General features: G+C 33.9%; 1 protein-coding gene across 6 annotated transcripts in view; it reads right to left on the bottom strand.

The window, feature by feature from the left end:
* The window catches only part of ZDHHC17 (zDHHC palmitoyltransferase 17), a 189,731-nt gene that overhangs the window by 107,116 nt on the left and 58,379 nt on the right, over positions 1–24,236 (bottom strand). For all 6 annotated transcript variants that reach the window (XR_012005673.1, XR_012005674.1, XM_072772849.1 and 3 more), the window contains exons 8-15: positions 23,968–24,093; positions 15,663–15,805; positions 13,844–13,944; positions 6,567–6,691; positions 5,435–5,497; positions 2,711–2,804; positions 1,718–1,801; positions 45–202 (exon numbers count right to left, since the gene is read on the bottom strand). Coding sequence is in view for 4 of the 6 variants with exons in the window: in XM_072772849.1 (XP_072628950.1) it covers positions 45–202; positions 1,718–1,801; positions 2,711–2,804; positions 5,435–5,497; positions 6,567–6,691; positions 13,844–13,944; positions 15,663–15,805; positions 23,968–24,093 (894 nt within the window). In the remaining 2 variants the exon portion in view is untranslated. The remainder of the gene's footprint in view (positions 1–44; positions 203–1,717; positions 1,802–2,710; positions 2,805–5,434; positions 5,498–6,566; positions 6,692–13,843; positions 13,945–15,662; positions 15,806–23,967; positions 24,094–24,236) is intronic.

The following is a 24,236-nucleotide window of genomic DNA, read 5'->3' as shown; positions in this document are numbered from 1 at the left end:
GAAGCACTGTTTTTAGTGCACTGAAGAACCAATCACGTACATACCTGGTACATCTGACACATGAGTAATACAGCCACCCACATGAAATGAAAAACACTGTTCAGAAACATCCAAAACATCCAAGGTGAACATGTAGCAATTTGAGTGATATATGTCCAAAATCCATCCTTGGTGTAAGTGGTCTCACAGTGGAGTCCCCAGTCTAAAATGAGGTCAGAAGGTTCACATTTACTCAATAATCATCCAACCACCTCACAAAGGCATCTGATGTAGGCACTGCTTGGAAACCATGATCCAAAAGTCTAGATTTAGCTGATGACTTTGAATGCAAATTTTTATACTCTAAATAACCCCATAATTAGTGAAAAATTAGTATACTGATTAGTGTATAACTGGTGGAAAAACACAGCAAAGACAGAAATGGAAAAACGCACCAGCCAATCAAAAAAAAAAGAAAAAAAAAAACAACCCTACAGTACTTTAAGAATACACAGTTTTTATTTGATTGGCATTGCATACATACAATAGTTAATATTACCTTTATACAAACATAAGATGATATGTATATAAGTGATTTTTTTGGGGGGTGGCATATAACACAAGATCACCTTGGTGAGGGAGGGCTTTTTCCAAAAACAAAAATCTCTTCTTTTAGAGATGCTGCCTTAAAAAACTACTGTTGTGAGTACTACTACTGTTAGCAGGACCATGTTCTCCCTGAGGTGTGTTGGGCCAGAAATTAGGTCAAGATCTTTGACCAAATCTTTCTATTAATCCTATATGAGGAAGGAGCCTTTTTCATTAGGGCAGTAAGAGACATTATTCTTAATATCTGTGAAAACGGGGACTAGGAAATCATCCTTCCACATCTTATTTTAAGCCAGGATCTAACACATATTATGCTAAGACCTGAAGCTTAGTAACTAGTATCTTCATTTAAACTCTTTTCAAATCATGTTCTCAATGCAATAAAAACCCATCATTGCCCCTATGCCCATATGATCAAGTGAATGACAATTTATTCTTTAAAAAGTATCTCCTAAAAATTAAAAAAATTAAAAATTAAAAAAATAAATAAAAAGGATCTTCTAACACCTTTTAATATTCTCTAATAGGCAATAATTACAACTTACTCTGAAATATTTCAAGTTCTGTGCAAAGTTAACTGTATTTTCCCAACTGTTTGGTATGAAAGAGCAACTGGCACAGTCACAAAATCTGTAAGCTACTAATGCAAGCACGTGATGTGAAAAATGTTATATTTCACCCAGAAGCTTTTTAAAGTCTATTAAACTAATAATGTTTTTCAAAGGACACACATATTAAAACATAGCTAACTGAATTCTGTTGCTTATATTATATATTGAATATCTTTATAGTTCTTTAAGACTTTGTTTATTTGACAGAGAGTGAGAAGCAGGGGGAGTGGCAGAGGGACAAGGAGAAGCGGACTCCCAGCTGAGCAGGAAGCCTGACTGGTGACTTGTGACTCGTGACTCTGGGTCTCAATCCTGGAATCATGACCCGAGCCAAAGGCAGTTGCTTAACTGACAGGCCTCCCTGTTTATAGTTCTATATCTAATCTTTTGTTTGTTTTATTGTAGTAAAATGCCCCAAACCATAATTTTTAGTTAAAAGACTTGTTACCCTATTTTGCTAATATGGTAGGTAAAAGTATACATTTGTTTTAAGAAAATAAAAAGTTAATTGTACTCACAAGAAATACAACCATAAATCATCCAGCAGATCATAAAAAGCAAGAAGAATAGGTAGCCCATAAAGTATCTATGGTTGCCTGCACCTAGAGAACAACACAGAAGTAATTTTTTCAGGTAAGAAAAAAAACAACTGGAAATACACCCTTTGGGGATAGGGTAAAAGAACGTCATGAAAGGTATGATACAATTTGGACAATAATCACATACATTATTTATTTTATAAAATGTTCTTCAGGAAAATAAATGTTTTATTAAAAGTCTTAAAATAAGAATTCTTTTAATTACAAAGATGTGATGACCACAATGATATTCATTCTGAAGTCAAATGCCAAGGAACAAATTCTGAGTTTTAACACCTACTGTTTGCTTTGTGAGGTTTAACATAACCTATTCTATCTTTATTTTTATAAACTTTACAATCCAACTTTTTAAAGGCTTCTCCCCATCAGTCATGCAATCTTTGCAATGCTTTCCTGTTGTTACCTCATAAAAACCCAGGGCCATCTCTCAGACCACTAAGTTGACCTCCTGAGACCACACCATTCTTCAACACTGAGGTATATACAGAGTTTTTATCTGTCATTCTTCTCTGCTTCTGTACATAACATCCATCCAAATATTTTTATTGCCTTAACTTTCTCCAGTTTAACTAAAAAGCAATACTATCTACCTCCTTGTTGATTTCACTGTTAAACCCAATAAAAAAAAATAGGAAAGAGTAGGCACCAAAAAGAATTGATAGAGAAATATCAATCTTTTCTAGATGCTGATTTTATAACTTTTCCCCTCTTTCTCACAAGTGAGTTGCTCTTTGTCAACTAGAATGATATTCTAGTGGTGGGGGGGTGGGGGAGGCATGAGGATTGGGGAGAAGAAGGCTACAGTAGGATGTAGGAATGAAGTTTCTATCATCTACTTTAATACTGTACTTCATTAGTTACCTAGAATAACTTAAAAGAACAATGCACTTAGATATTATTAATAAAACTTACCTACACAGTTACCCACCCATGGGCAATGATGATCAAATTTTGCTATGCAGCGGTTGCACACACCACAATGTTTGGACCTCACTGGTTTCCGTATCTGTTAATAAGCATTTTAAAAGGTTATGAAAGGAATTACATGGAAGAAAGGAAAGCTGAACATTTCTTTTCTCAAAATACAATTATGAAGGAAACAAAATTATGTTTCCAAAGGCATAAAATAAAATAAAAACCACTACTGTTTTGTTTAATGAGATTTCAACTGCAACAAAGATAAAAAGGATAAGGCTACTGTGGAATATAAACAGAATGTAGTAGAACCATCACTTGACAAAAATAATTAAGAATCAAAAACCATTTTGTTGTTGCGATGAATGGTACTATATTTAATTCACATCCCTCGAGTTTCTGAATAATAAAAACCTCACTCTCCAGGCTTTTAAATGAAAAGTTATTGTGGTTAATGGTCATGATATGGCTCTTGTTTAATAAAATGAAATTGTTCCTTAGTAAGAGAGGAAGGCCAAATTAGAAGTGAATAAAAGCAGCTTTTAAAATTCAAAATCATTAATGTCTTCCCAAAGTTAACAAATCTAGCAAAAATCAGTAAGTGTACACATCTTTCTCTTTCAGTGGCTCTTGAGATCTCAGATTAAGGTATAGCATCTCCCCTGCTGAACTTCATGAGCCACCTAAGAACGTACACCACGCTTATTAGCAAGTTTAGGTAGCCCCTATTACTTGCAAAAACATAAAATACATTATTCAGCTGCTGACAGGCAATAAGGAATTCATGTTTATGATGTCTTACTGTTTTAGGTGTTGTGAAATGTTTCACTCTCTATTACTCTGAATCAGCCAAGTGCATAAAGACCTCATTAGTGATCTTTGGAGGGCTGCTAGTCTTAATGCTGGATCCATGACAAGAGCTAGCTATTAACCCATGCCAGAAACGAAATTTGTAATATCCTTCATTAGTGTTTCAATAAAAGCACTGCCTTTTCTCCACCAGTTTGCATAAGGTTATATACCATTTTGAGGCACTAAGAAAAAGCATAGGTTGACTATGCAGTTCTTAGGTGTACTAAAATGATCTGTGGATCCTATAAACAAAAGGCTCACTTATTCTTCACCACAGATATGAAACTAAATATATTTAGGAGAAAGAAGGACGCATTAAACAAATTATACCCCCACTTCAGCTACTTCAGCTGTAACCCTCAGCTACACTTCTCCTTTGGTAATACTTGTCAATGAATTCTAAACAAAGACTGACACAAGGCTACTGAACATGGTAGGCTCCTTGGTTCACTTAGAGTAATTCACCTTTTGGAAATTTTTATTTACATGTCTTATTAGGGTCTTGTCTATCAAAGTGAAGGATACCCATATAATGTCAAATACCTCTATCAGTTTGAATTATTTTATAATATGATATGCTCTTTTCTTTACATGACTGAATTATCTATCTACAAGGACATGGCTTAGAATAACATAATATATAATAAAACATTTATGCTATGATAAAATTAGTCTTGTTCTTGCCATCAGGTATTTATTTAACAATGAAACAACACTGAGTGACTCTACAAAAGAATTTGTTTGTCATATGGCAAACATATCAGCAATGCATGCTTGGCTTTGTGCATACTTGGCTTTATGTCCAGAGAACCAGAGAATATAAAAATGTTCTTAACAGTAAAGTGCCAAGCCTGTAAATTAACCACTGCAAAGCACAGAAACAGAAACCTTCTTAAAGAATACTTGACAATACAAAAGAATCTAGTCAGGACTCTAGAGTAAAGCAATATACATTTTGAATATTCAAAATCCTAACTGGTCAAGGAATGTTAGGTGGAACACCTTAAAGAATCTGGAGAGTTAGAGCTCCATTTCAAAGACATATTCCCAAATCTCAAACCAAGTCAATTCTTGTTATTTACATTTTAAGACATTAGTTCAGTGGCAGTATGCAACTTAAAGGTATAAAAGGACATTCAGTTTCAGGTATGATTTAAGGATTATTTCTGTTTCCGTGTAGGAAAATATGGTTTAACCACTGTGGCAGTCTATATATTTTTCTCAAGAACTGATTATAAAAATTAGCAGAAAATAATTAAAACACAAAATAGTATTATTCTATAGAAATGCAATATGTATAGTAACAACATAAACAATGTATTACTATACCTGATTCCATAAGTAAATGTTATTTAATTTCATATATATCTTTCTTTATGACCTGGTTGAAGATGACAACTTTTAACATCAATGATAAAATAGTGCTCAAAGTTGCTTGAATCCTCTAATACAAAGAGATAACTACTCAAACTGAACCATTTTAGAGGCCCTGCTGTCTTAAAGTTATCTAACAGATTTCCCCCCTGTGACCTTTAAATATAAGAATAAATTTTTTCTTTTTTTTTTTTTTTAATTTTTTCTTAAAATATCTAGGAAAACAATTATTAGGAAATTATAATAAACCTTTGATTTTTTTAATACTTTATTACTTAGATTTTTCTTTGTTGAGTTACATTAAGAAGAAGAGATTAAGAATTAATACACGTTGAATCAGAAGTATAGTCAAGGTCTACCATCACGGGAGCAAGCACATTCGGGGGGCATGAAATGTGCTCAGCATAAGAAGCTGTTCTCCTGTTCCCCACCCCTCTATGCTATGCCACTGCTATGGGAGGAGGAGAGAAGGAAGAATAAAGAAAAAAATACTACCAAACAGGTACTGCAGAATATACTGAGGTCCAGACTTCCTGTCTCTGCAAGTTCAACTATTGTCTGTAAATTTAAAAAAATATATATTTTATTCAAAACTAACAATGTTCACCAACTATAGTGCCATCAATATGAATCAATAAAAATGTTCATTTTTAATTAATATTTTCAGCTCAAAGTAATAAAATCTTTTTATTCATTTACTTCTACTATTTCATTATAATATGAATATAGGAATTTTATTTCTTGAGTATATAAAAACCCAACTCTAAACTTAAGGGACTATTCCTCTGACAATAAGACTACATTACCTATCCTAAGAATTGGTTGTGTAAGTTTTGATCACTAAGATATGAAAATAAACTCAAGTTTAATAAAAAACTGAATCTTCAGAACTGTATTATGACTAAGAAAACCCAGCAAACCAATTAGTATTGAAGTCTGAAGAATATTATAAGCATAAGGGCAGCAATCTCTACAGGGCCAGAAAAGGGAGGATCAGACCCTAAGAACTTGCTAGTGTTTTAGACTCCTGTGGACAGAAATAATTCATTAGGATTTTTTTTTTTCAGAGATTGGATAAAATAGCTCTGAACGTAGTTCAACTGCCTCCAGTCTAATCGAATTCTCTACTTTTGTGACACCTTTGAATTGTACATTTGGTTTGCTAAAGTACCTGGGCTAGTACACCTGGGGGTGCCCAGGATTTTTTATATACATACACATATATTTTTATTGAAAATACACATAAATATATACATGTAATGGAAACATAATATCTGAACTATCAACCAGTTTGTTGACCTTCCAATTACACATTTGATAAACATTTACTGAATTTGTATTATTTGCTGAGGGTTTTCAGAGATGTTTGAAATGCTGTACTCATTCCTCAAAGCAATTACAATTCTTATAAAGGGGAAATACATGAAACTTTAAAATGTCATGAAAATGCAAGGACAGGCATTTGGGAGTACCAAGGGTGAGCAACAACTATGTATAACCTCAGTTTGGTTTGAAACTCCTTTAATGTTCTAAAAGATTGTTTCTTTCTTTGTACTCTAATATCTGGTATAAATATTGATAATTTGGCAATTAAACACATGTGACTAGTTAGATTCTATCTGGCTACCTTTTTCTTTTGTTCTTCTGTAGCTTTAATAATCCCTGGATCTGATTTCCAAGATTTTCCAAAATTGTAGAAAAGCGCAACACTATTGGCAAGGAATGGAAGATGGATAAATAAAAAGTTGAGATGTGCCTGAAGTTAAGGAATCTAAAGAAGCAATGATAAATGAGTTACTATTATAGGTAAATTTACAGTCTTTAAAATTTTACCACACACACACACACACACACACACACACACACCTACCCATTAAAAATACAAGCTGATTTATTATATCAAAATATACTTTTAAATTATGTTCATAACTGAATATAAAAAGAAAAAATGTGATTTCTTTACCAACTTTAAATCATTTGGGTACACTTATCTGACACTTAAAAAAAGTCAGTAATGCATTAAAAATTCAATGAACATGTTATTTTTAAATGATCATGTCTTCTGATAAAAACTGAAGGGATTTTCTCATGTTCAAAGTTATTAACATATTCCTTTATATGCATTAAAGTCTTTATATATCTACCACTTAGGATACCATACCCATGTATTTAAAAGACTGCTTTTAAGTTCTCTCCATTGCCTTTTTTTGAACACATTCAAATTGACCTTAATTTTAGAAAAGTATTTATAAACTTGCTTAAAACAGAGTTCCTATGTTCACATTTTTCTACCTAGTGAAAATATAAGAAATGTACTAGGCTTTAAAAATATAAATGAGGAATCAAAAACTACTTTAAATAACACTAAGAAAAATAATGTTGCTACAGCAACACATTTCTGAGGCACAAAATATCTGAATACTCAAATATCATTTTCAAGATTTTTATGTAGGTACAAGCATCAACAGCTAAAACTCTTGAGATTAAAGCTGGGTAAATGTACAAGAAAAGAATACTGAACCTTGTATTTTTCAGGAGCCAGACCTTTATACACTATAACAGTTTCAAAAGGTGTGTATGTAAATAACTCAGATTCTTAAAGCCTGGATTAAATCTGCAAGAGGGCTAAGGAGCAACTCAAGAGAGGACTACAGATTTAAAAGGGATAGGATATTCAAGAATCAAATATCAGATGAACTTATAGAATTTATTTGCTTGGTCTTTAAAGGCAAAGAGATTAGATATCTTCAAACGGTAGTTCGAAGTTAGCTTTAACAGGTCACACCAGTTAACTTTGTAAAGTTACAGAAAAAAATGTACAAACTCTCCACAAATGGCATGGTTGTTTTTCGTAAAGGTTTAAAACAACCTTTTTTTTTCTGATAAAATCAGAAAACATTAAAAAGCATACAGGCAAAAACAATACTTCCACAACCCAGCAACAATTCCTTTTATATTTTGTAATCTGCATCTTTAACAACTGAGATCATAGTGTTTTTATGAACATTAATAAAACAAGTAACACCTGTATCAACTAGATGCCACTTAATCTGCACAAGAACTCTATCCCCATGTTACAGATGACAAACCTAAGACAGAGGTTAACAAAATAGTCCAAAGTTGCCGAGTAAATTAAGGTGGAGCAGGCATTAAATTCCAGGCTCTTTTTATCTGTGCTAGCCTGCCTCTCCAACGCACTCAGCAAAAGATGCTGGGTCGTTAGGTATTATGGGAACAGTATCTTTGGGTATGAACATACTTAAGGCTTGATGTATATTTTTATACTGTCAGATGATTTCCAGAAAGATACACCAATTTAAGATCCCACTAACAACACATACTGCGTGATTACTATATTTCCATCAGCTTTAAGCAAAGAATTACCAATTTGAGAAGCAAAAGAAGCCTTATTTTATTGTCTTAATTTATATTTCTGCTTTTATGTTTAAACAGTCCTCCAATTAGGTAAAAAAAGAAGTATGTGTCATCAATGTTTTCATTTAAATGTTTATGGAACCTTTTTTTACATTTAACTCTTTAATCTGCTTGGATGTATTCTGATGCCTGCTGTGAACTGTAGCTCTAACTTACCATAATACCCAACAAAATAAAGAACAGTATACCAAATGAATCAACTCTGTAAAATACCAGCAACAACTTCAGGAAGGGGACAAGCCATACTATACCATAAAGTTCAACTGGAGATCAAGAAAGGAAGACGACTCTGGTGAGGCAAGCTGCCTGCCATAGTTCTTAATCCCACCTCCACTTGTATAAGTAGTATGGAAAATGTGGATGAGAAGACAAAGCCAGAATTCTCATCAGTCCAACCTGGCTCTCTGCTATGGATTGAATTAATGTCCTACCCCACCCAACCCCCCAAAATTCATGTGAAGCCCTAACTTCTACTGTAACAATTCAAATAAGGTCTCTAGGAAGTAATTAAGATCAATTGAGGTTCAGAAGGGTGGGACCCTAATCCAACAGGACTGTGGCTGTATAAGATTTCAGAAGAAGAAAGAAATCTCTCTCCCCTGCTATGTGGGACACAGGGTGGAGCTGGCTACCTGTAAGCCAGGAAAAGAATCCCCACCTGAACATAATCATGCTGGCATCCTTATCCAGAACTGTGAGAAAATCAATTTCCTTGTTATTTAAGCTAACCAATCTAATGTTACTTTGCAGTGGCAAATATCTAAACATCAAAATAATTCACTTTTCTTTAAATTCTTCTACAACTTTAATAGAATTTCAATCAATATTGCATTGGGCTTTTCATGGAACTTGAAAAGCTGATTCTAAAAAACTTAAACAGAAGCACAAAGGGCCAAAAAAAGCTAAAGTATTCCTGAGAAACAAAAAATTGCAAAACTTGGCCTACCAGATATCAAGATTTAAGAATAAAGCTTTAGTGGGGAGGTTGGGGAGGAAAGGATGGGTAAAATAGGAGAAGGGGATCAAGAGGACACTTATCATGATGAGCACTGTATAATGTATAGAATTACTGAATCATATTGTACACCTAAACCTGATATAACACTGTATGTTAACTGTACTAGAAGAGAGGGAGAGAGGAAGTTACGAAGTTGGAAGGAAGGAAGGAAGGAAGGAAGGAAGGAAGGAAGGAAGGAAGGAAGGAAGGAAGGAAGGAAGGAGAAAGCTATAGTAATAAAACAGTACTGGCACAAGCAGAGAGATCAATAAACTGAATAGAGTATGGGAAAACTGATAAATATCAAGGTTGATGCTGCGACTGAGTGAGGAAAGGGTATACTGAAGCAATGAGTTCCCTAATAAGCAAAAAGGAAGACAGACACAAGCCCCACTCATATCATTCATTAGACACAGTAGTCAAATACACATGAATTAATAAATTAGATTATATTTAACGACTTCAGAAACACTTCCATCTGCACAAACACACACACACACAAATGATATACAATGATATTTATAGCAATATTGTCAGAATTCACAGAAAGTGGTGACTGGATACTGAAAGACAGGTATTAAAAAGCTTAGAGAATATTATAAGGAAATTAGAAAAGATACACAAAAAAACTGAAGAAGTCCTAATAGTAAACTACAGGAAAAAAATACTTAAGAGGCAAATGTATAGGAGAGGATGGTGATAATGATAATTTAGTAATGTCTTTATTTTTATATATGCAATCATCCCAGGTTCCAGAAGTTTTTTATATCCGTCTTTAGTTTAAGCTTAATTTAACTTAAAACCTGAATGAAAACTAATTTATTTTTAGACATAAAATTTCTAATAGCTTATCATCAATATTTTTTCACTTATTAGGTCTTAGGCATATGCCCACATCAAGTCTTAGAAAAGCATTTTAATGGCTATTTTATCCCCTATTACACATAGCTAACTGATAACAACTATTCCCCATTCAGGATGGATACTTAGGTTATTTTCATTTTTTTCTCGATTATAAATAGTACTCTGGTAAACAGCTTTGTAAATAAATTTTTGACTTACATCTGATGACTTATGAAGGGTATTTTTAAAGTCTTTCTACATGCTACTTTCCAGGAAAGTTTAAAAACTTAAAATTATGTTCAGAGTGTACGATAAGACATTTGAAGATACACTGTTATCAGGTCAAAAAGCTGAGTCCTACCCAAGACTCCTGATAATTACCTATCTATGGGACTTTGGGCAAGACATACAATTTCTCTGAGTCTCAGTGTCTCCATCAGTTAGAAAACAGGATTAGGATTTGTGTGGTTTGTTTTTCTAATCTCAAAGAATTGCTCTGAGAACCAAGACAAACAATATATCTGAAAGAACTATAAACCAAAAAGCACTGAATAAAATGTAAGGCACATCGAGATGATAATTATTTAATGAACAGCAAAACAGAATAAGAACTTATTTGTTAGAATAGTTTATATCAATACAAAATTCATAATCACCACAGAAACACTCGTTAGGTATCATATATAAGATACTAAAATAAAGTTTATTTTACAGTTGACCTTCATGCCTACTTGCTAAAATTTGAAACCACAAAATCAATACTCACAGTATTTTTACAGTCATTCATGGATATGTGCAAAGTAGCAAAAAATATGAGTCACCCTATGTACACAATGACAGCTGAATCCAACAAGGCAATAGTCTGCCTACTTGTTCCAGCTCTTATACCGTAAACAAGTATCTTTTTATGGTTGATTCTATGTCCTACTGTTTACCTATTTGCGCTTCTTGTCGGTGATTTTGCTGTTTAAAATGGCCTCCTACTATAATGCTGAAGTGTATCAAATGTTCCTAAATGTGAGAGAGCTATGGTGTGCCTTACTTGATAGGAGTTAGATATGCTTTGTTCAAGCATGGGTTATAATACTGCTGGCGGTTAGTTCAATGTTAAGCAATGACAAATATTATATTTGGTATTTATACAGAAACACATAAAACCAAGGTTATGTACTGATTGGCTGACAAAAAATGTTGACTAGAGGCTTACATTTTCTTTTTTCCCTAGGAGCAACAGGTTTAGTATTTGCTAATTCAGTGTTTGCAGCAACTTTATAGAGCATAATTAGCACAAATAATGGAAATTGACTATTTTTCACTAGTCTAAGCAGCTTTAATTACATATGCAGTCAAGAGTTGAATGAGGAAAGTGGTAGAAACAACAGCAAAAAGGCTGAGGTCAACAATAGAGGTAGTTTCTGACAACAGCTACCATTTTTAACTCCATTATCTTAATCATCATCTTATATCATGAACCTCATGAACTTCTAACATCCTTGTGCTTCCATCATAAATTATTCTGGGCTCTTTTTGTTCCCTTCCTATAAGTTTCTAGAGCTCCTATCTCTGGCTGCGAAGTTTAATACTGAAAAACAAAATATGGCTCTAAAATCACATAGGGCATAGAGATATGGTTCTTTTAAACATAGAGAAGTGTTAAGTTTTTCTTTTTATAATCACAATTTAAAGTTATTTGTGATTTCATTCCACATTCCGTGAGCAGCATATACACAAACATTCAGATAAAAGAAACCGTTAATGCACACTTAAAGCCCATGTGAACACGATGATCCAAAAAGTCATGCATAAGGTAGTAACACACACTTATTTAACATTTTTTACATGTCAGGTGTGTCCTATACTTTATTAATTTATTAAACTCATCTTCTCAAAAATTCTATGATCATCCCTCCTTTACAGATAGGTTAAATATAAAAACTTGGTATTCTCATACCATAATTTTTATTTGAAAAATTAAACTAATACATGCGACTTATATAGGGCAAGTTAAATTGACTTGATTGTGCTGACCTTCCTTTCAAAATCTACCTCTAACATTCTCAACTCCCTATATTTGGAAGCTTGCAGAGCTATTTTATTCTATCTCCAAAAAAGGAAGGAAAAGAAAGAAAAAGTTCAAGTCAGAATACATAAAATTCTCTGGCATGAAGTTTTCATTATTTGTGATTTACTAATTTTCCTGCTTTTCTCCACTTATATGTACAACAGATTAATAGAACAGCAACAGTCTAAAATTATTTTGAGATGTGAATCTGAGTTTTTTCATGATATAAAGTTTACTGTCCAATTTAGGAAACAAAATTAGAAAATATGTCTGGAATACTAATGTCATTTCAGAGGTCAGTGCTCCTTATAAATTTAAAATAGATGAGGTAACGAAAATAAGCAGATCTGTTTTACCTAGGCTAACTGTTCCAAGAAAACAATCCTAATGTTCAATAAATCCTTGAGAAACAATTTTTATGTCAAAGTTTAGTACAAGGCAGAATGAGGTAGCAAAAAGTACTACATGGAAATATTTCAAAAGATACTTAGGCTAAGGAAATATTTAAAAAGCACTATACTTTCTAAAAGCATAATGCTATAAAAATGTAAGAATGACAAGTGTAGCCACAGTTCTGTGCCTTTGTCTCAAAATAAGCATTTGTTTTTCGATACTTCATTTTTGTTTAAAACACAACAAAAAGAACACAACGTTAAAACATGCAAGACTGTGAAGTGAAACTAGGTATTAATTAAAATTGTTCAGAACAGTCATAAGTCAACAAAAATTGCATTCTATTTAAAACCTATCTTACAGCTTTGTATTTTAATATTTTGAAAAATGATTTACTAACAGACATTTGTGAAACATGTGCCTTTATTTTAATAAAACAGACTGTCTTAATGATTTGATCTTTTCTATATAAAAATATAAAAAGTTGACATTGGCCTTATTTCTTTGATACACACATATGCACATATGCATACTTACAATTTCAAATAAGATTACTTTTTTAAAGTATACTAAACTGAAATAATCAGCAATATTTGAAGACACAGCACTGCATGCTTTTCCTGATACAAAAGAAAAAATTAACTGTTACCTACCACAACAAAATAAAAAGTTGTGATATTAAGAAAATATTTAGAGAAACAGTTTGATACTAAGCCATGAAAATCACAGTTTAGTAAAAAGGTTTCAAATAGATGTTTCTGAATCAGACAAGTATGTGTTTCTATCTCTGCCTTACCAGAGACGAGCTTGGGCAAGGATAACAGCTTAACCTATTTAAGTCTAAATTTTCTCATCTACAAAATGTGGAGATAAAAATATTAACATACAGAATGTATATTAAAGGTGTACAAAGCATTTAAGAAAATGCCCTTTAACAATAAATAATAGCTACTCATTATTGATGTAGTCATTAAAAGCAGCTTTCAAAAGCAATCTATTAAATATGAAACATTTTAAAACAATATTTATATTGGTTCACACTTAGTATTTTTCTAGAAATACTGTTTTACCGCAGCAAATCATGAGTAGTTCAGTCCTAATGTTAAATTACTATGAAACATTCATTTAGGTAACAAAAGTTGCTTTAGATACGACCTTTATAACCAAAGGATATCATTCCAAAACCAGAAGAACCACGTTACATACATCCAGAATTTGGTTGCCAAATATATTCCAAGGGGCAATGCACTATGCATTGAATGATCAAAAAAGGATCTGCAAAATACAAATTTTATAAAATTTGAGCTCTATACTTTGTTGCAAAAATAAATGATTTTTTAAATGAAAATTATACACATTCTACATAGTAAACTTTGGCTTAACCAAAATTCAGAAATATAGGCTCCTTAAATAAATACCAAGACCATTTTTCACGGTAATCAATAATAAATGAGTGCACAGCTGAATCAGTCAGCAAGATGTTGAAGTTCCTAATTTGACAAGAAATGGAATTATATTCTATTCTGTGAACTTTTCAACCTCAGAATTTCAGTCTACTCCTATCCTCTTAAATCAACAATTTAGTATATTTAGTAACTCTTATCATTCAGCATATTAGTCACCAAAGATGCATTATAATTTTGATAAACTAGTACAAAGCAATCCTCAAGTTTTTCTTCATGCTTCATTATTTCTCCTTACTTACAGACTCCTGGTTAAGCTTTTAGTACAGCTTTTTCAAATAGAATGAACTGGCAGTGTAATAGAATTGAAGGTTATTATGTACAGAATTTTAAACAGGGGGAAAAATAAGTATTAATGAATTTTATTACACATAAGCAGGATCAACTATCCATGTAGGCTAATTAGGAAGTATTCCTATTTATAGGATCCCTTGGAGCTCCTAGGAACACTAAAGTGAGATTAAATTACCTAGAATTAAGCTTCTTCCTGACAGTTAACACATTAGTGTATTACCAGTCATTCTCATCTCTATATGAATTACTTTCAGAACTTTTTTTTTTTTTGAAATTCAGGTGAAAACAAAGTACTAAAGAAATGGAGACGAGGTGGGAAGTTTCAGATCTGATCATAGACAACTGCCTAGATTTACTGAATGGGCAACTTAAAGGAAAGGGATCTAAGGATAGGAAGACAGGGAAAGATCACAATATTTTAAAGAAAAATGAGAGAGGAGAAAATACCAAGGCTAAGCCTTACTTCATATGCTCAGACTCTACCTTAACTGCTAAAATAAGTGACCAAAGAAAATATAATTCCTAAGGAAAGGTAAGCTCAAGGATTATAATTACCTAAAAATAGGCCATATGTGTATTACAGTCAGAGTTCAATGACTCGTCTACTTCTACTGAAATGTTTAAAACTGTATTCTGGCCTTAAAAATGTTAGACTTTGTCACCCAAAGTACCTTTAGAATTTCAACATTTCAGTTTGTTTCCTATAGTTAAGAGTCTCTTACAGCTTGTCTTCCTCTCTGATGACTTCCTATTCAGTTTTCCCTCCCTTCCCCTATGATTTTCTGTACTGTTTCTTATATTCCACGAGTGAAACCATATGTAATGGTCTTTCTCTGATTGATCTGGGATTGCTGGGGGGCAGTGGGTGGGGGATGGGGTGACTGGGTGTGATGGGCATTAAGGAGGGCACGTGATGTGATGAGGCCTGGGTGTTACATGCAACTGATGAATTACTGAATTCTTCATCTGAAACTAATGATGTACTATATGTTGGCTAATTTAATTTAAATTTTAAAAATAAAATTTAAAAAGAAAAAGAAAAAAATAATTTCAACTTTAAAAAACTTAAAAGATTCCAGATAAAAGTCTGCCAAAATTCTTTAACATTAAATAAAGATGGAACGTATTACATAAAGGCAGTGTTCTAAACACACAAAACATTAATTTTACATAGCAAGTTCCCAATTATATCCTTTCGTGAACAGTTAAAAATACAGTTAAAAACAACATACTTACTTTGAAAGAAATTGTACTGTAGCCCAAACACCACCATACATTAGCCCTTTAATGAGCCAAGAATCAATATTTAGGTCTGCTATAAACCCAACCAGCCAAATAACTAGGAATGGAGTTCCTAGCATTACTTTCTGCCGAAACTCCTGTACAGAAAAAAACAATGTCAGAAAGTTTGCATGTTTCAAGTAATCTGAATGTGAACCATTGTTATCTTTGTGAAAACATGCAACAGAAGGTGAAATTCATTCATTCAAATATGCCTACTACGCACAGGTACTATTCAAGGTGCTAGTCTCAGTCTTTTAGATAGGCTTTAATAGGCAATTTAAAAGTACTTAGGTAAAATTGTGGAAAAAGAGAATGTAAGTTATAGGAGTGGGTCCAGATATTCAGATGCGGGAGACAGCAGTGCCACCTGCCAACACGTAAACTAGAAAACTGTTCATGACGATACCACGCAATTAAAAGGGCCACTGATAACTAGAGAGTGAAGAACCAGGATAACTTGATGTTCTAAGAGCTACATCAGATAAAGAAAGGTGAGGATGCTTAGCCTGAAGAAGACACTTTGAATGATACATGTAAACAGTATATTAAAATCTTAAATGAGACAGAAAATAAAACAGTCTATAGAGTCCCAGAGTCCACGGAATGAAGATTATGTGCCCCTGAACATATTTCAAAGCACAGTGTCTAACATTCTGGAGGTAGTTCCATTTCATTTTTGTACTGATCTAGTTGTTACAAAGTCCCTACTTCTTCTTTTTTTTTTTTTTTTTAAGATTGATTGATTGACTTATGAGAGAGAGAGAAAGAGAGAGAGAGGCAGAGACACAGGCAGAGGGACAAGCAGGCTCCATGCCGGGAGCCCGACGTGGGACTCGATCCCGGGACTCCAGGATCACGCCCTGGGCCAAAGGCAGGCGCTAAACCTCTGAGCCACCCAGGGATCCCCACAAAGTCCCTACTTCTAAATACAAAACCTATCTACTTCCTTAGGACACCTACCACAATTTTACCTTCATAACAACACAAAGCAAGTCTATTAATTACCTCCTCCACATAGCAGCCCCTCACAAAATGATAGGCAGTTATCAAGTCTCTAGAGTTAAACCTTAAGTGATAGAACATATGATCTTCCAGCTGTGACCTAACAAAGTTCAGAGTACAAATATTACTTTCCTCACTGACTACCTTTCTGAAGGCTAAGATATTACACTTTTTTAGTGCCCCTTTTTATACTGCTAGCTTCCACTGAAATAAATATTTTTTATATAAGTGGCCATGCCTTTCCCAATTACTGTAATTCATTTTGAATGATGTGTAATTTTGGCTTGAAAAATAATTAAATATAACTTCAGAGTTTAATTTTATGCTGTCATAAAATAACTAACCTTTCTGATTTGTATTTTCTTTTTTAAAGATTTTATTTATTCATGAGAGAGAGAGAGAGAGAGAGAGAGGCAGAGACACAGGCAGAGGGACAAGCAGGCTCTATGCAGGGAGCCCGATGCGGGACTCAATCCTGGGACTCCAGGATCATGCCCTGGGCCGAAGGCAGGCGCTAAACCGCTGAGCTACCCAGGGATCCCCCTGATTTGTATTTTCATCTCTAGTATGCAAGAATTTTATATCAAGACATTAGAGAAGATGTATAACCGGGAGGACAGAGCATGTAAGGGGTGGGTACTGATGGGAGCGAAGGCAGATGTGTCACTGGAAAACTATTTTCTAAAATTATTTGTAATTTGCCTTGATTGGAAAAGTATTCTTTTTTTAAGATTTTAATTTACTTATTTGAGAGAGAGTACGTGAGTGCATGAGCAGGGGGAAGGGCAAAGGGAGAAGCACACTCCCCTCTGAGCGGGGAGCCCCATACAGGGCTTCATCCCAGGACCTCAGGATCATGACCTGAGCTGAAGGTAGATGCTGAACCAACTGAGCCACTCAGGTGCCCTGAAAAACTATTTTCTAAAATTATCTGTAATTTGCCTTGTTTTTAGTTCAGATACTTGTTCTTCCTCAGCAACAGCCATAATTTTTTCATTATTAAAAATAAAGATACAATTTACAAATAGTAAAATTCACCCTCTTTTGGGTATAGTTCTCTGAGTTTTGTTAACATACATCGTTATGTGAAAATCAAGACACAGAACAGTTATATCCTGAAATACCCTGTGCTCCCAGTCCCAGCCCCGGACAAACACTAATCTCTACCCCTATGTTTTTTGCAGGAATGTCTTATAAATGGAATCATACTGACACAGTCCTTTAAGCCTGGCTTCTTTCCCTGAGACAACGCATCTGACATTCATCCATGTTGTATCGGCAGTTTGTTCCTTTTAAAGCTAACTAGTATTCTATTATAGTATCACAGTTCTTTCATCTGCAGCTAAGGGATTAGGGTTATTTCCAAATTTGAAGACTGAATAAAGCCACTATAAACATTTGCATAGAGGTTTTTGTGTGAACAGAAGTCATTTCACTTGGATAAATACCTATGTGTGGGATTCTGGAGTTTTTCTTTTTTTTTTTTTCTTCCCAGAATATTATTTAACATATGTATTTATGATGCCACAAAGATGTTTTAAAAAGATGTAATGGTGATGTGCTGCTTCTGTAGATATGAAAAAAATCTATTTTCTCCTGAATTTTATTTTATTTTTTTTTCTCCTGAATTTTATTATAGAAATTTTCAAATATATAGTAAGTCTGAAAGAATTTTATAGTGAATACTAGCTGTATTCACCACCTAGATTCTATAATTCAGTAACCTATTTTTAATTAAACTTTTGATTATGAAACAATTATAGGTTCACATGCAGTTGTAATAAATAATACAGACAGATCCCAAGGACCCTTTACCCAGGTTTCCCCAAAGGCTAACATCTAGAGAAACAGTAGTACAATATCCTAATCAGGATGTTGACACTGATACAGTTAAGATGCAGAATATTTCCATCACTACAAGGATTCCCCACGTGGTCCTTTTAGAGCAACTTCCCTCCTACCAGCTACCTTCACCTGCATATGAACCTCTGGCAACCACTAATCTGCTCTACATTACTGTAATTTTGTCATTTCAAGAATTTTATGTTACATAGTATATAACCTAAGGGATTGGCTTTCTCATTCAACCTAATTCCCTAGAGATGCACCCAGGTTATTGTTTGTATCATTAGTTCATTTCTTTTTATTATTAAGGAACATCCCATGGTATGAGTGCGCTATAGTCTGCTTAACCTTCACCTACTGAAGGACTGTAGAGTTGTTTCTAGTTTGGGGCTATTATGAATAGAGCTGCTATAAACATTCATGTATGGGATTTTGTGTAAATGTAAGTTTTCATTTCTCTGGGATAAATGCCCAGGAGTGCAGCCTCTGGGTTGTATGGTAACTGCATGTTAAGTTTTTTTAAAAACTGTCCAACTGTTCTCCAGGGTGCTGTATTTCCACGAGTAATGTATGAATAATGCGTAATCAGGAGTAATTTCTCTGTTTCCTTACCAGCATTTGGCGGTGCTGCAACTTTTTCAGTTATTCTGATAGGCATATGATAGTAAGTCATGGTTTTAATTTGCATTTCTCATAATTATATTTTTTGCTTTCTACTACTTCTCTATGTTTTTGTTTCTCTATTTTCTTTTTCCTGCTGCTTGTGGGTTACTGGAAAGCTTTTTAGAATTATATTTTGATTCATCTATAGTATTTTCCAGTTTATCCCTCCATAGTTTTTTTAGTGGTTACTCAAATATTATATAAACATAACTTATCACAATGTACTGGTGTCATCATTTTACTAGTTCAAGTGAACTGTGGAAACCTTACCCCTTTATGTCCCTCTACCCTTCCCTGTTTAGATTATAAATTGTCTCACATATATACCTACATTTAGAGATATATCAAATAATATTATAATTTTTGCTCCAACTGTCAAGCATGAGATGAGAAGTCTATTGTACTTATTCATAATTTTGTTTACATGATCTTATGTTCCAAGATTTTTCCTTTTATCTATTTCTTTCTGTTTAGAGAACATTTCTTAGCTATTCTTCCAGGGTAGGTCTGCTGGCAATAAATTTTCTTAATTTTCCTTTATCTGAGAATGTGTTGATTTCTCCTTCATTCCTGAAAGATATTTTTACTGGATACTAGATTTTGGGTTGACAGTTCTTTCCACTCAGCACTTGGAAAATGTGCCAATTTCCTCTGGCTTCTATGGTTTCTGGTGAGAAATCCATTGTTATTTGATCTATTTCACCCTTACTAGCAAGGGGATTTCAAGAATTTTTTTTGGCCTTTGGTTTCCAGAAGTTTGACTTGGTGTGTTCAGGCAGGATTTCTTTGATTTTATTCTGTTCCACTTCTTAATCTATAGGTTGGTCTTTTGTCAAATTTGGGGATTTTATGGGCCACTGTATCTTTTGGGTACTTTTTTAGCTCTAACTTCCTTCTCTTCTTTTTCTGGGATTCTAATCATATCACTGTTAGATACTTTGTTATAATGTCTAATTTTTATTGTTCTATCTTCAAGGTCATTGATTCTTTCCACTGCCCCCTCTATTCTGCTTTTGAGCCCATACACTGAATTTTGCAAAGTTTGGTTATTATAATTTTCAGTTTAAAAATTTCCACTTGGTTCTTCTGTATATTCTATTTCTAGATTTCTATTTCTTTGCTGAGGCTACTTTTCATTTGTTTCAAGCATGTTCGTAACTACTCATTGAAGCCTTTTTATAATGACTCCTCTAAAATCTTTCGTCAGGTAATTCTAATATCTCTGTCATCATGTTGTTGGCATCTATTTGATTTGCATTTCATCAGTTTTGGACCTTCTTAGTATCTGGTATGAGTGATTTTCTGTTTTTTTGTTTTGTTTTGTTTTGTTTTTAGATAGATTCCTCTGATGTAGCTTGGCAGAATGAGGAGAGTGAAGCATGTTACTGTCAGGTGAGATGGAGGTTCAGATCTCAAACTGGACTCCAATGACGCCTGACAGGGGGCTCCTCATTACTGTTGGGCAAAGGTAGAGCTTCCAGCTCCCCACTATACCTCTACTGATACCTCCCCTGGCCAGGAGGGTTAGGAGTGCCTCATTATTGCTTCCTATGTGGTCTTCCCTGATACAGCAGGGATGAGACCTCATTAACAGCCAGAGGGGATGAAAGTCCCAAATCCCTATTTAGTCTTCTCTGACACCACCCCAGGAAAGAAGTTCGGGTACTTCATTACAGTATGGTAAGAGTAAATGTCTAGGCTTTTGCTCATGTGATTCAGGGTGGAGCCACAGTTTTTGGCTGTAGTATATCAGCCAAATATCTGGCTGTGATAGAAAGTTATTTTCTAAAAGCTTCTATCTTGCTAAGCTGCCTCTTCTGTGGTTCTTTGGCCAGAGAGCAAGATTTTGTTGGAGCCCTTTTTGCCCATATCCATTTGTGATTCTAAGTTGTTGGCTTTGTCAGCTCCACTTTTGGGATATATGCAACAAAAAAAAGGAAACGCAGGAACTCGCCACCATGTCATTCTTCAGATCCTGAGCTCCCTAGCCACTCTGCCTTCTTCTTTCCATCCCTAGAATCTTCTTACATTACAGCAATAACATCCAGCTTTTTCAGTTGTACTTAGTGGGGAAGAATAGGAAGCGCATATCTACTCCATCTTCCCAGATTCATTTTCACATAATAAACAGTGTTAAAGAGGACAATGAGATTTCCACTGTTAACAAAAGGGATCGTGGGTTTTTAAGTGTTGAAAAATACTAATTTAGAGATTTTCTCCTAACTTATTATTAAACATTTATTTAGGAGGCATTCTCTTTCTCCCTCTCCCTTTGCCCCTCACTTGTGTCTAAAATCTTCTAACCTTAAAAATCTATGAGCTTTTAATACTGTTTTCTAAAATTAAGATTCCCTCCACATCTATCTACTAGCACTGTCCAAAAATATTTTTCCCCCTTGGGATGACTTATTTTTAGTAAAATACTACTGAATCCTAGGTGTCACTGTTTGTTTAGTTTTAAATAAAGAAGATACTTCACAGATTAGCAAATCAAATCATGCTTACGATTTAAATATTTCTAATGAGATGAAAAGAGAATAGTCTATATAATTACAAATACTTAATTTTACAAAGCCCCCAAACATCATATATTTTTATATAGTAATCTTTTTAAAAATGTAATATATTTTAAAATACTAATGCAAAACCAAAAATACATAACACTTGACTTCTGAACTGATCACAATAATATAGAAATGTTAATAAAATTATGCTAAACTCTTTAATGAAGTTCTTTTATTTATTTATTACTTTTTAAAGATTTATTTGAGAGAGAGAGAAAGAAAGAGAACAAGTAGGAAGAGCAAAGAGGGAGAGAGAATCCCAAGCCGACTCTGCACTAAGTGCAGAGCCTCACATGGAGCTCCATCCTAAGACCCTAAGATCATGACTCAAACTGAAAGCAAAAAGTTGGATGCTCAACTGAATGCACCACCTAGGCAATTGTGAAGCTCTCTTTTTAAAAAGAAATCATATCTAAACAGATAAATGTGTATATAGCTATATTAACTATAAAATTAAAAACAAGAAAAATAAATAATAAGTATATTATTAAACATTTGGAATTTACAAAGTCATTTTTATCTGACAATGTATTTTTTAAAAATTCTTTAGAGTATTTACACTAAACAAAATGAAAGCATAAATACTATGGGACTGTTCAAAGTACTACAAGACACTTTTATTACAAGCTTAGTTATTAGGAGACATCAGGCTTTGTTCACTGTGTTGAGAAAAACTGCTGTACACCCTAGAGGACAGAGCTCTATCAGAGAAAATTAAAATAAATCACTTTCTATGTTATATCTAATAGTAAAATGGAAGAGTTCACATGACATGCAAAAACTGCTCATTATTCTCAATTATGGGTTGAGAATAGTCAAGGTTCTTTTCTAAAATAGTCAAGTTTTTTTTTTTTAAGATTTTATTTCTTTACCTAAGAGAGAGAGAGCACATGATAGAGATAGTACAATTGGGGTGGAGGAAAAAAAAATTGGGGTGGAGGGGCAGAGAGAGAGAGGGAAAAACAGACTCCCTGCTGAGCAGGGAGCCAACTCAGGGTTTGATCCCCAGGTCCCAGGATCATGAATTGAGCCAAAGGCAGACGCTTAACCAACTGAGTCACCCAGGCACCCCACAGGTAAGTTTATAAACTATAAATCTAACCTTTCTCATGTCTAAGTAATGACCAATGGTTTCAACGCATTAAGGAAGTCTGAACTATAAATAAATGAGGCATGTTTTCACGTTTCCCTTTGTCCAAAACTTGTCATTTTGTCCTGATAACACATAGATCATTAACCTTAAATAAAGCATCTTTATTACAACTAGAACAGACTGAATAAAATGGTAGTCAAGGCATAATACTACTCAACTTGTGATTACTGACAAATTAGCCAAAATACCTCGTCAATTATTTAAGTATTATAAAGAAACTGCCAGTTGACTTTTCCTTTTTAAAGGAAGGAAATTTTTAAGGAATATAGACCCCCTCTTTGGAGGAAATATTCTTAATTTTAAAATCATAGTGTTACAATTAGGCAATTGAACCAACAGTCATACAGTCTTTCTATAGAGAAGTGAAGAATCTAAGTTTCTCTCACTCTAAAAAAAGTTACAACATACTATAAAAGAATGGGAAGCTTGAATCAATTAGAGGTCAGAGTTGTGAGCAGTTTAAAAAGATACGTATTAGAACTACAATTTTTCATGATTTATTATATTAATAAGTGCACTTAAACAGTAAGGACTTATGATCTCTCTCTCACTAACAAAGGAAAGCTTAATCAATGAACTAAAATTTATGTTAGCCTATGGAGATTTAAACAATTACATATATTTCTTCTTAATTATCAAATTACCAAGTAGGCAGAGCCCTGAGAAACTGCTATCTGACTTCATTTTGTCTTGGGTAATATAGTATTTTAAAAATTACACTGGCCAATGGCAAAATTAAAAGCTAAAAATGGGGATCCCTGGGTGGCGCAGCGGTTTGGCGTCTGCCTTTGGCCCAGGGCGCGATCCTGAAGACCCGGGATCGAATCCCACGTCGGGCTCCCGGTGCATGGATCCTGCTTCTCCCTCTGCCTGTGTCTCTGCCTCTCTTTCTCTCTCTCTCTCTCTCTCTCTATCATAAATAAATAAAAATTAAAAAAATAAATAAATAAAAGCTAAAAATGCTCAGCTAAGAAAGTATGCCTATGAATCTTACTTAAAAGATTATGTAAGTCTTCAGTCATGAATTTACCTTATCAGCTTTCAGCTTTCTAAGGAAAGAAGGATTGTCATATCCTTTCGCTTGTCTCGCCTCTTGCAAATGGTTGATCATCCACACGTTTTTTCTCTGCTTTGCCAAGTCAAGTGCTGATTCGCCCTAATAAGCAGAAAAAAATTCATGTTAAAAGTAAAAGAAAAAGTAAAATAATTTAGTTGCCAACTTTTAAAGTACTCCCATAAAAACAAATTGAACAATTAGTTCATTAACATTATTTTGACACTGGGCAAAGTCAAATGCTA

Source organism: Canis lupus, chromosome 13 (genome assembly GCF_048164855.1).
Source record: "Canis lupus baileyi chromosome 13, mCanLup2.hap1, whole genome shotgun sequence".
Classification (NCBI taxonomy): Eukaryota; Metazoa; Chordata; class Mammalia; order Carnivora; family Canidae; genus Canis; species Canis lupus.
The sequence above is the reverse complement of the archived record's forward strand: the minus strand, read 5'-3'. Positions and strand labels throughout refer to the sequence as shown.